General features: G+C 37.4%; 1 protein-coding gene across 1 annotated transcript; it reads right to left on the reverse strand.

Moving 5' to 3' along the window:
- Positions 1 to 285: 285 nt before the first annotated feature.
- Positions 286 to 1,722, reverse strand: LOC127748461 (uncharacterized). Its single transcript, XM_052263017.1, has 5 exons — positions 1,627 to 1,722; positions 1,393 to 1,546; positions 1,152 to 1,320; positions 812 to 925; positions 286 to 374 (listed from the first exon to the last, which is right to left on the reverse strand). The coding sequence occupies exons 2-5, from the start codon at positions 1,543 to 1,545 to the stop codon at positions 286 to 288; spliced, it is 525 nt and encodes a 174-aa protein (XP_052118977.1). The 5' UTR covers position 1,546; positions 1,627 to 1,722.
- Between the last annotated feature and the right edge of the window lie 11,899 nt (positions 1,723 to 13,621).

Raw genomic sequence — 13,621 nt, forward strand, 5'->3', positions numbered from 1 at the left:
GATATTCTTTAAATAATAAAAATCATCCTTTAACAAAATATATTTATAATGAACTAAAAATATTGGAATGATCATAAATGAGTATTCATACATCTCACACTAAATTAAACATACCCATATCAAAATATACATTAGACCACTTAAAGTTTACTACTAATAAACTATAAATAAATAAAAATTAGGAAAATTTAAAGTAAAACCATGATTACTGTGAGATACATGTTGTAACAATACAACCAATAACTATGGAAAAATCCTGTGTTGCAGGGTCAATGTGTAATGGCACTACCGAGAAATATAAGCATTGCAGAAGCATTTGGGACTCCCAGAGCTATCACCACCAATAAACATGACGACAAACTGAGAAGTGCAAACTGTAAAAAGGAGTAAAACATCACCACAAAATTTCATCATGTATAAATACACAAATGCACAGAAGAAAAAGCCTAGCCTATACTAGTGAAGAAACAAGTGCATTTTGATTATGATAGTTCATCATTATGCATAAAACATTTAAACAATATCACAAAACACTAACACTAATGAGAATTCAAAAGGATAGCACAGCAACATAAAAAGGATAAAAGAAATAGCAAAGTAAAAAGAACATATAATTACCATAAAAGCTGCCACGTGTTATTTCAAAGCATGTAATACAGGTCCTGGAATGATTCTTCCCAAGCAACTTGTCGTTTCCTTAAGAACTCCAATTCTATTACATAAAAAAGAAAATATTGTAACTTGTGAAAAATGGAGAGGAAGATGATATGCAGGCAAGGAATGGGATCCATTTGAAAGCTACTTGACAAACCTGCATCTACTGTTGATGAGCTTAGCACTGATGTAAGAGATGGTGGCAGGATGGATTGAGGATACATTAATGAGTGCAAAACCTTGAAGCCCTGGGAGCCTCTCACATTTTGACCTGTTGTAGTACATGGCGGGAAGGAGAATTTGGGCTTGATATGATGTGTAAGTGACCTATGGACCCTGAAACTTGGATATAAATATGGTTTATGCAGAATAAAAATAAAGGACACAACAAGGATATTGGAACCATAGTGTGCTAGCAAGTAAAAAAAATCTTTACAAAGCACAAAAATATCTATCCCCTCACCAGTTCAAAGAAGAGGATGATATCACCCACATACCGGTCTTTAAAGTAAGATCCAGAGGAGCCTTCTGGCCGGGAATATGGTATTCGGATATGGAATTAGCGGCAAAGCTTGATATCATATCCCCATATCTTTCAGTTGAGTCAGCGGCTAAACCAGTTCGGGCACATGGCTTTGGTGCAGCCAGACCTCTTAATGCTTTGCCCTATAATATTAAGTGATAACATCCTTAAAATACAGAATCTAAATTATAATCCCACAACTTATGATTTCATACCACATCAACTGCAGTCAATCCAGAAGATTTATCAGCAGCTGACAAAAGTTCAGAAACACTTTGAAAATTGACTTGGCTACACTCGGCAGTTGTTTGACAAGCTTGCAATATACCATCCTTGTTAACTTCACCTGAAGTAGCAGAATTCTCCATGCTGCCAACATTTATAAATAGAATAAAAAATAGTGAAAAGTTGACAATGATATCAAGTGATGAATAGACAATGAGGCAAACCATGAACTCCCTTGCTGTCTCTTGGCAGCTGAAGTAGAAAAAACCAAAACATTTTTCAAGTTACTACTAGTAGTTTTCTCCAAAGATGGATTTTCCTGAATATAGTAAGATAGTAACAATTTTAATTTGTTCAAACTTCAACCTCGATAACTAAAAAATAATGAGAGAACTGTAATTAAATGAAGAAGTAAACCAACCAAGCTGAATAAGAATCATGAGTTTGGCAAATAAAATAACCTTTGCATTTTCTTTTCCATAAACAACTCCAAACTTGGACTTTCTGGCCAGAAATACTTTATCAACACACTTGTTGCTGTATTTTGGGCTCCTCAACATCCCTAGTCTCTTATCCATATTATCCATCTGATTGGTGCTGCAAACATAAATCAACCAAAATCTCTGAAATCTTAAAATTGGTGCTTAACATAGAGAATAGTCTTATATATGTTACCTATGCATCCTTAACAATTGGTGCTTGCAGCCCATTAATGACTTCTTTTGCATCATATATCACTCTCGCATTCCTGTTATTTGTATCCTTCACTTTATTGTTCTGCCCCATCAAAATGGTTATGAAATTAGCATAAATCTAACATAGAATAGAATTAATTGTTTAAGAATCGATAAGTGAAAATTTTTAAAGACAATATAATACCTATCCCAATGACCATCAACTTCATACAGAACATTCAAAGTTTATGAATTAAGGATCTTCCCTTTGACCACTTTCTGATTTCCACCAAATCCATGAAAAGAATGAGTTTATTTGTAAGATAAGTTAGCCTCAAGTCCTGTCTCTATTGATTTTATATTAATTTTGCCAATCCAATCAACAGCAGCAACTGGAATTATTCTGAATAAAAGTTGATAATATTCTCGTCTCCATTAGAATCAGTTTCGAACACCCTTAGCTCTATGATCTTACAACGAAGCATATTAACAAGGGTCATATCCAGTAGGTATGACACGAGAAAGCTAAAACCCCCAATTCATCAGAAATTGAATAAAAACAAAACTAGAACTCAACACTAATAATAACAAGCAATGCTCAAATGTGACACGAAAAAGCTTCTAACATAGACAGCATGGAAGAAATTGAACCAGACATAGAAAAATCCTAATTAAAAATGAAATTGTGATATAGGAACCCTAATTAAATTTAACACAGGCTAATGGGAATTAAGAACCCTAATTGCCTAAATCAGGAAAAAAAATTAAAAGCCTACCTGTCGTCGATGAGAGAGCGAATCAAGCAGGGATAGACGGAGCAGAGGCGGTACGATTAGCAAAGGAGACGCGGAGCAAAGCAGAATAGCACGGCGAGGAGATGGTGCGACGTAAGAGAGCTGCGGTGTCGTTGCGAAGTAGCAGAGCTGCTGCGGCGGTGCGGTGTAACAGAGCCGCGGTGGTGGCGTAGCGTGGCGTAGCAGAGCTGTGTGAGGATGTGGTGCAAGGAGAAGAGCCATGTGATGGCGTAGCAGAGCTATGAACTCTTAGCTTTGTGCGAAACGATGATAGCACGGGGGAAAGGGGGAAGAGGGGGAAAAATTCACTGGGTGTTATGTGCTTTGGGTAGGAGAGAAAGAATGAAAGACTGAAGGGCTTTGATGAAGAAGAAACAAAAAAATTCACTAAGTCCTATATACGTGTATTTGGGGTTTTTACATTAGGCAACGCTTTTAAAGCGCACCCAAAACATAACAAATAGGTTACTCTTTAAAAGAGCTTCCTTTGGTTAAAAAAGTGAAGCCATAGCTCTTAAGATAAGGCTACGCTTTATAAGTGATATCAATAACATCTAAGGAGACACTTTTCAAGTGATGCCACAAATGTGTTTCTTATTCTCCTACAAAAAGGAAACACGGAAAAAAGCGTAGCCTATTCTAAGAATAGGTTACACTTTTCAAATGTAGCCTAAAAAAAGTGTGGCTGAATAGGTGTTTTTCTTGTAGTGCATCAATATAATTAAACTAATTTCAAAGATAATTTCGAAACTCGTGTACTTCTTGTTCTTTTGTATTAGAAATATTTTTCATTTAAGAAAGGTGAAGGATTCATGGAATTATTCATAGCCTTAAGACATAGTTATTAAATACTAATGATCATATAGTAAAGACACAAACATAGACAAACATGAAGTTCATAAACCGAAAAAACAGAGAAATAAGAACAAGGAAGTTAAGGAATGAGTCCACTTTAGTGATGGTGGCGCCTTCTCCTTGAAGGACCAATGGTGTTCTTGAGCTCCTCTATGTCTCTTCCTTGCCTTTGTTGCTCCTCCCTCATAGCTCTTTGATCTTTTCTAATCTCACGGAGAATGATGGAGTGCTCTTGGTGTTCCACCCTTAATTGGTTCATATCATGACTCAATCCTTCTAGAGAAGTGTTGAGTTGTTTCCAATAGTTATTTGGAGGAAAGTTCATCCCTTGAGGCATCTCAGGGATTTCTTGATGATGAGCTTCCTCATGCGTCTCTTGAGATCCATGGATGGCCTCTCTTGTTTGCTCCATCCTCTTCTTAGTGATGGGCTTGTCCTCTTCAATGAGGATGTCTCCTTCTATGACAACTCCAGCTGAGTAGCATAGATGGCAAATGAGATGAGGAAAGGCTAGCCTTGCCAAGGTGGAGGACTTTTCGGCTACTTTGTAGAGTTATAGAGAGATGACTTCATGAACTTCTACTTCCTCTCCAATCATGATGTTATGGATCATGATGGCCCGATCCACAGTAACTTCGGATCGGTTGCTAGTGGAGATGATGGAGCGTTGGATGAGCTCCAACCATCCTCTAGCCACAAGCTTAAGGTCCAGTCTTCTCAATTGAACCGGCTTGTCTTTAGAGTCTCTTTTCCATTGAGCTCCTTCCACACATATGTCCATGAAGACTTGGTCCAACCTTTGATCAAAGTTGACCCTTCTAGTGCAGGGGCGTGTATCTTCTTGCATCATAAGCAAGTTGAATGCCAACCTTACATTCTCCGGACTGAAATCTAAGCATTTCCCCCGAATCATTGTAAGATAATTCTTTGGATTTGGGTTCAAACTTTGATCATGGTTTCTCATGATCCATGAATTGGCATAGAATTCTTGAGCCATTAAGATTCTGACTTGTTGAATGGGGTTGGTAAGAACTTCCTAACCTCTTCTTTGGATCTCATGTCGGATCTCCAGATACTCATTTTTCTTGAGCATGAAAGGGACCTCAGGGATCACCTTCTTCTTCGCCACAATTTCATAGAAGTGGTCTTGATGGGCTTTTGAGATGAATCTATCCATCTCCCATGACTCGGAGGTGTAAGCTTTTGTCTTCCCTTTCCTCTTTCTAGAGGTTTCTCCGTCCTTAGGTGCCGTAAATGGTTATGGAAAAGCAAAAAAGCTATTCTTTTACCACACCAAACATAGAATGTTGCTTGTCCTTGAGCAAAAGAAGAAAGGATAGATGAAGAAGAAGAAGATATGGAGGAGAGGGAGAGGGATGTGTATTCAGCCAAGGGGGAGAAGAGAGGGTTGTGTTGTGTGAAAATGAAGAAGGATGGAGGGGTATATATAGTGGGGAGAGAGGAATGGGGTTCGGTCATTTAGGGTAGGTTTGGGTAGGAAAGAGATTTTGAATTTGAAGGTAGGTGGGGTTTATGGGGAAGAGTGGATGGATGTGAGTGGTGAAGAGGTGATGGGGAAGAGAGATTGAGGTGATTGTTGAAGGGTGTTTGGAAAAGAGTGTTATTGGATTGTGTGAAGAAGAGAGAAAGTGAGTTGAGGTAGGTGGGGATCCTGTGAGGTCCACAGATCCTAAGGTGATCCTGTGGGGTCCACAGATCCTGAGGTGTCAAGGATTTATCATCCTTGCACCAATTTGGTGTGTAAAATGCCCTCTGCATGCAATCTTGGCGTTTAACGCCAGACTGAAGCTTATTTCTAGCGTTAAATGCCCAAATGTAGCATGTTTCTGGCGTTTAACGCCAGCCTGATGCTTGTTGCTGGCGTTAAATGCCAGCTTTCCTCAGGGTGCAATCCTGGCGTTCAAACGCCAGACTGCCGAATGTTTCTGGCGTTCAACGCCAGATTCATGCTCTGTTCTGGCGTTGAACGCCAGCCAGATGCTCCTTACTGGCGTTTAAATGCCAGTAAGCTCTTCCCCCAGGGTGTGCTGTTTCTTTTGCTGTTTTTGATTCTGTTTTTAATTTTAGCAATTATTTTGTGACTCCACATGATCATAAACCTAATAAAACATAAAAGAACAATAGAAATATAGATAAAAAAAAATTGGGTTGCCTCCCAATAAGCGCTTCTTTAATGTCAATAGCTTGACAGTGAGCTCTCATGGAGCTCACAGATCATCAGAGCATTGTTGAGACCTCCCAACACCAAACTTAGAGTTTGAATATGGGGGTTCAACACCAAACTTAGAGTTTGGTTGTGGCCTCCCAACACCAAACTTAGAGTTGATTGTGGGGGCTTTGTTTGAATTTGTATTGAGAGAAGCTTTTCATGCTTCTTCTCCATGGTTGCAGAGGGATAACCTTGAGCTTTAAACATAAGGTAGTCCCTATTCAATTGAAGGACTAGCTCTCCTCTGTCAACATCAATTACAGCTCCTGCTGTGGCTAGGAAGGGTCTTCCAAGGATGATGTATTCATCCTCAACCTTTCCAGTGTCTAAAATTATGAAATCAGCAGGGATGTAAAGGCCTTTAACCTTTACCAACACGTCCTCTACCATTCCATAAGCTTGTCTTATTGACTTGTCTGTCATCTCTAATGAGAATGTGGCAGCCTGTACCTCAAATATCCCCAGCTTCTCCATTACAGAGAGTGGCATAAGATTTATACTTGACCCCAGGTCACATAGAGCCTTCTCAAAGGTCATGGTACCTATGGTACAGGATATCAAGAATTTACTAGGATCTTGTTTCTTTTGAGGTAGAGTTTGCTGAACCCATGTATCTAGTTCACTAATGAGCAAGGGAGGTTCACCTTCCCAAGTCTCATTACCAAATAACTTGGAATTCAGCTTCATGATAGCTCCTAGATATTGAGCAACTTGCTCTCTAGTTACTTCTTCATCTTCTTCAGAGGAAGAATAGTTCTCAGAGCTCATGAATGGTAAGTGGAGGTTCAATAGAATCTCTATGGTCTTTAGGTGAGCCTCAGATTCCTAAGGTTCCTTAGTTTGGAACTCCTCTTTGTTCAAAGGACGTCCCAGGAGGTCTTCCTTACTGGAATTCACGTCCTTCTCCTCCTCTGTGCATTCGGCCATATTGACAATATCAATGGCCTTGCACTCTCTTTTTGGATTCTCTTCTGTATTGCTTGGGAGAGTACTAGGAGGAGTTTCAGTGATTTTCTTACTCAGCTGGCCCACTTGTGCCTCCAAATTTCTGATGGAGGACCTTGTTTCACTCATGAAACTTAAAGTGGCCTTAGATAGATCAGAAACTATATTTGCTAAGCTAGAGGGACTCTGCTCAGAATTTCCTATCTGTTGCAGAGAAAATGATGGAAAAGGCTTGCTATTTCTAAGCCTGTTTCTTCCACCATTATTAAAGCCTTGTTGAGACTTTTGTTGATCTTTCCATGATAAATTTGGATGATTTCTCCATGAGGAATTATAGGTGTTCCCATAGGGTTCACCCATGTAATTCACCTCTGCCATTGCAGGGTTCTCAGGATCATAAGCTTCTTCTTCAGAAGATGCCTCTTTAGTGTTGTTGGATGTATTTTGCCATCCATTCAGACTTTGAGAAATCATGTTGACTTGCTGAGTCAACATTTTGTTCTGAGCCAATATGGCATTCAGAGCATCAATTTCAAGAACTCCCCTCTTCTGAGGCGTTTTATTACTCACAGGATTCCTCTCAGAGGTGTACATGAATTGGTTATTTGCAACCATGTCAATGAGTTCTTGAGCTTCTGCAGGCGTTTTCTTTAGGTGAATGGATCCACCTGCAGAAGGGTCCAGTGACATCTTAGAGAACTCAGATAGACCATAATAGAATATATCTAAAATGGTCCACTCTGAAATCATGTCAGCAGGATATTTTTTGGTTAACTGTTTGTATCTTTCCCAAGCTTCTTAGAGGGATTCACCATCTTTTTGTTTGAAGGTTTGAACATCCACTCTAAGCTTGCTCAGTTTTTGAGGAGGAAAGAACTTAGCCAAGAAGGTCGTGACCAGCTTATCACAGGAGTCCAGGCTATCTTTAGGTCCAACCATGTTCTAGCTCTATCTCTTACAGCAAAAGGGAAAAGCATGAGCCTGTAGATCAGGATCCACTCCATTAGTCTTAACAGTCTCACAGATATGCAAAAACTTAGTTAAAAACTGATAGGAATCTTCTGATGGAAGTCCATGAAACTTGCAGTTCTGTTGCATTAGAGCAGCTAGTTGAGGTTTCAACTCAAAATTGTTTGCTCCAATGGCTGGGATTGAGATGCTTCTTCCATAAAAGTTGGAAGTAGGTGTAGTATAATCACCAAGCATCCTCTTTGCATTATTATTGTTGTCATTATTTTTGGTTGCCATCTCTTCTTCCTTTTTAAAAATTTCTGTAAGGTTGTCTCTGGATTGTTGTAATTTAGCTTCTCTTAATTTCCTCTTCAGAGTCCTTTAGAGTTCATGATCTGCTTCAGCAAGAATATTCTTGTCCTTGCTCCTGCTCATTTGAGAAAAAAGGGAACAGAAAATAATAATAGGGATCCTCTTTACCACAGTAGAGAGATTCCTTTATGTGAGTATAAGAATAAAATAGTAGAAGAAGGAGAAGAGAAAAATTCGAACTCAGAGGGGAAGAGAGGGTTTGAATTTTGAGATGAAGAGAAGTGTTAGTAATTGAATAAATAAATAGACAGAGATGAGAGAGAAGTTTTCGAAAATTGTTTTTGAAAAATGGTTAGTGATTTTTGAAAATTAAGAGAAGAAATAAAATTAAAATTAAAATTTGAAACAATTAGTTAATTAAAAGAATTTTGAAAAAAAGGGGGTAAATTTTGAAAATTAGAGAGAGAAAAGTAATTAGGTGGTTTTGAAAAAGATAAGAAACAAACAAAATGTCAATTTGTTAGTTGAAAAAGATTTGAAATTCAATTTTGAAAAGATAGGAAGTTAGAAAAGATTTTTTTTTTGAAATTGATTTGAAAAAAAAGATATGATTAAAAAAAGATATTTTGAAAAAGATTTGATTTTTAAAATTAAAATTGATTACTTGACTAACGAAAAACTAAAAGATATGATTCTCGAATTTAAAGATTGAACCTTTCTTAACAAAAAAGTAACAAACTTCAAATTTTTTAATCAATCACATTAATTGTTAGCAAGGTTTTCAAAAATTTGAAATGAAATAAAGAAAAATATTTTGAAAAATATTTTTTTAAATTTTCGAAAATCATAAAGGAAAAATGAAAAAGATTTTATTTTTGAAAAAGTTTTGAAAAGATAGGATTTTTAAAATTGAAATCTTGACTTGACTAACAAGAAACAACTTATTTTAAAAAATTTTGACTAAGTCAACCCAAAGATTTCGAATTTTTGAGAGAAATAAGGGAAACAGATTTTTTTATTTTTGAATTTTTAATGATGAGAGAGAAAAACACAAAAATGACTCACAACATGAAAATTATGAATCAAAGCACATGATGCATGCAAGAACACTATGAATGTCAAGATGAACACCAAGAACACTTTGAAGATCAAGATGAACATCAAGACTTTTTTTTTAAATTTTCAAGAAAAGAAAACATGCAAGACACCAAACTTAGAAATTTTTAATGCTTAGACAATATGAATGTAAAAATGCATATGAAAAACACCAAAAGACACAAAACAAGAAAATATGAAGATCAAACAAGAAGACTTATCAAGAACAAATTGAAGATCATGAAGAACACCATGCATGAATTTTTCGAAAAAAAATGCATAAATTTTAAAAACATGCAATTGACACCAAACTTAAAAATTGACACTAGACTCAAACAAGAAAAACAAAAATATTTTGATTTTTATGATTTTATGAATTTTTTTTTGGTTTTTTCGAAATTAATCTCTTAGAAAAAGGAAAAAGAGAAAAAAATTTTTTGAAAACTTTTTGAAAAGAAAATTACCTAATCTGAGCAACAAGGTGAACCGTCAGTTGTCCAAACTCGAACAATCCCCGGCAATGGCGCCAAAAACTTGGCAGGCAAAATTGTGATTTACTCTTTTCATAACTTGAACAATTCTTAGCAATGGCTCCAAAAACTTGGTGCACACTACCATGGTTCACTCACATTCTTCACAATTTCGCACAACTAACCAGCAAGTTCATTAGGTCGTCCAAGTAATAAACCTTACGTGAGTAAGGGTCGATCCCACGGAGATTGTTAGTATGAAGCATGCTATGGTCATCTTGTAAATCTCAGTCAGGCGGATTCAAATGGTTATAATGGTTTTCGAAAATAATAATAAATAAAGCATAAAATAAAGATAGAGATACTTATGTAAATCATTGGTGGGAATTTCAGATAAGTGTATGGAGATGCTTTGTTCCTGATGACTCTTTGCTTTCCTACTGCCTTCCTTCAATCCTTCATACTCCTTTCCATGGCAAGCTGTATGTAGGGCATCACCGTTGTCAATGGCTACTTCCCATTCTCTCAGTGAAAATGGTTTAAATGCTCTGTCACAGCACGGCTAATCATCTGTCGGTTCTCGATCATGTCGGAATAGAATCCATTGATTCTTTTGCGTCTGTCACTACGCCCAACAATCGCGAGTTTGAAGCTCGTCACAGTCATTCAATTCCAGAATCCTACTCAGAATACCACAGACAAGGTTTTGACTTTCTGGATTCTCAAGAATGGCCGCTAATGTGTTCTAGCTTTTACCACGAAGATTCTGATTAAGGAATCCAAGAGATATGCGCTCGATCTAAGGTATAATGGGAGTGCTTGTCATGCACGCGTTCATAGAGACGGATGATGATTAGTGTCACGGATCATCACCTTCATAAGAGTAAGCTGAATTGAATAGAAAACAGTAGTAATTGCATTAATTCTCGAGGTACAGCAGAGCTCCACACCTTAATCTATCGTGTGTAGAAACTCCACCGTTGGAAATACATAAGTGATCAAGGTTCAGGCATGGCCGAATGGCCAGCCCCCAAAATCTGATCAAAAGATCAAAAGATAATCCAAAGATGAGACCAAAAATGAGACCAAGATGTCTAATACAATAGTAAAATGTCCTATTTATACTGGACTAGTTACTAGGGTTTACAGGAATAAGTCTAAATGTAGAAATCCACTTCCGGGGCCCACTTTGGTGTGTGCTTGGGCTGAGCTTGAGAATTACACGTGCAGAGGCTTCTTTTGGAGTTAAACGCCAAGTTGTAATGTGTTTTTGGCGTTTAGCTCTGGTTTGTGACGTGTTTCTGGCGTTTTACTCCAGAATGCAGCATGGAACTGGCGTTGAACGCCTGTTTGCATCATCTAAACTCGAAAAAATTATGAACTATTATATATTGCTGGTAAGCTCTGGATGTCTACTTTCCAACGCCGTTGAGAGTGCGCCATTTGGAATTCTGTAGCTCCAAAAAATCCATTTCGAGTGCAGGGAAGACAGAATCCAACAACATCAGTAGTCCTTTTTTCAGCCAGAAAATACCTGAAATCACAGAAAAACACACAAACTCATAGTAAAGTCCAGAAATGTGAATTTTGCATAAAAACATCCCTAAAAGTAGCTAGATCATACTTAAAACTACCTAAAAATAATACCAAAAAGCGTATAAATTATCCGCTCATCACAACACCAAACTTAAATTGTTGCTTGTCCCCAAGCAACTGAAAATGAAATAGGATAAAAAGAAGAGAATATACTATAATCTCAAAATATCAATGAATATTAGTTCTAACTAGATGAGTGGGACTTGTAGCTTTTTGCTTCTGAACAGTTTTGGCATCTCACTTTATCCTTTGAAGTTTAGAATGACTGGCATCTATAGGAACTCAGAATTCAGATAGTGTTATTAATTCTCCTAGTTATGTATGTTGATTCTTGAACACAGCTACTTTTATTTGTTCAAGCATGGCCGAATGGCCAGCCCCCAAAATGTGATCAAAGGATCAAAAGATAATCCAAAGATGAGACCAAGACAGTAAGTGCACTGGGTCGTCCAAGTAATAAACCTTACGTGAGTAAGGGTCGATCCCACGGAGATTGTTGGTATGAAGCAAGCTATGGTCAACAAAAACTTGGTGCACGAAAATTACACTCACACTATGTAATTCCGCACAACTAACCAGCAAGTGCATTGGGTCGTCCAAGTAATACCTTACGTGAGTAAGGGTCGAATCCCACGGAGATTGTTGGCTTGAAGCAAACTATGGTTATCTTATTATTCTTAGTCAGGATACCAATTATAGTTATAAATTGACTTGCAAATGAACAAGAGAGCATGGATTAAATAATACTTATAATGCAGTAATGGAGAATATGTTAGAGATTTGGAGATGCTTTGTCTTCTGAATCTCAGCTTTCCCCCTGTCTTCTTCTTCACACACGCAAGGTTCCTTCTTTGGCAAGCTGTATGTAGGGTGTCACCGTTGTCAATGGCTACTTCCCATCATCTCAGTGAAAATGGTCCAAATGCTCTGTCACAGCACGACTAATCATCTGTCGGTTCTCAATCATGTCGGAATAGAATCCAGTGATTCTTTTGCATCTGTCACTATGCCCAACACTCGTGAGTTTGAAGCTCATCACATTCATTCAATCCCTGAATCCTACTCGGAATACCACAGACAAGGTTTAGACTTTTTGGTTTCTCAAGAATGCTGCCAATGGATTCTAGCTTATACCACGAAGATTCTGATTAAGGAATCTAAGAGATACTCATTCAATCTAATGTAGAACGGAGGTGGTTCTCAGGCACACGTTCATGGGTTGAGAATGGTGATGAGTGTCACGGATCATCTCATTCATCACGGTTAAGTACAAATTAGTATCTTAAATAGAAACAAGCATGTTTGAATGGAAAACAGAAATAATTGCATTAATTCATCGAGACACAGCAGAGCTCCTCACCGCCAACAATGGAGTTTAGAGACTCATGCCATTAGAGAATACAAAGTTCAGATCTAAAATGTCATGAGGTACAAAATAAGTCTATAAAAGTTGTTTAAATACTAAACTAGTAACCTAGGTTTACAGAAAATGAGTAAACTAAGATAGATAGTGCAAAAATTCACTTATGGGGCCCTTGGTGTGTGCTGGGGCTGAGACTTAAGCTTCTCACTTGCCTAGGCTGTTTCTATAGTTAAACATTAGGTTGTAACCTGTTTCTGGCATTTAACTCTAACTTGCAACCTGTTTCTGGCGTTCAACGCCAGAATGCAACATGGAACTAGTGTTAAACGCCAATTTACGTCATTTATCTTTGCGCAAAGTATGGTATATTATATATTGCTGAAAAGCCCTGGATGTCTACTTTCCAAACCAATTGAGAGCATGCCAATTGGACTTCTGTAGATCCAAAAATCCACTCCGAGTGCAGGGAGGTTAGAATCCAACAACATCAGCAGTCCTTTTTCAGCTTGAATCAGATTTTTGCTCAGCTCCCTCAATTTCAGCCAAAAATATCTGAAATCATAGAAAAACACACAAACTCATAGTAAATTCAAGAAATATGAATTTTGCCTAAAAAATAATAAAAGTATACTAAAAACTAACTAAAACATACTAAAATCTACATGAAATTACCCCCCAAAAAGTGTATAAAATATCCGCTCATCACAACACCAAACTTAAACTGTTGCTTGTCCTTAAGCAACTAGATAAATAAAATAGGATAAAAAGAAATTAGGAAGCAATAATATCTCAGAGTTTCAAGCGGGGCTAGTAGCTTTTTGCTTTAGAACAGTTTTGGCATCTCACTTTATCCTTTGAAATTCCAAATGATTGGCATCCATAGGAACTCAGAATTCAGAAAGTTTTATTGATTCTCCTAGTTTTGTATGTTGAT

This window comes from Arachis duranensis, chromosome 6 (assembly GCF_000817695.3).
Source record: "Arachis duranensis cultivar V14167 chromosome 6, aradu.V14167.gnm2.J7QH, whole genome shotgun sequence".
Classification (NCBI taxonomy): Eukaryota; Viridiplantae; Streptophyta; class Magnoliopsida; order Fabales; family Fabaceae; genus Arachis; species Arachis duranensis.

Bases quoted from the DNA above. Each gene is read 5' to 3' on its own strand.
- LOC127748461 (XM_052263017.1), bottom strand. From the start codon at position 1,545: ATGGAGAATTCTGCTACTTCAGGTGAAGTTAACAAGGATGGTATATTG. The intron at 926-1,151 runs GTATGTGGGTGA...GTACTACAACAG, and splicing joins GGATCTTACTTTAAAGACCG to GTCAAAATGTGAGAGGCTCC. The intron at 375-811 runs GTTTGTCAAGTA...TCCTTTTTACAG, and splicing joins CTCATCAACAGTAGATGCAG to TTTGCACTTCTCAGTTTGTC.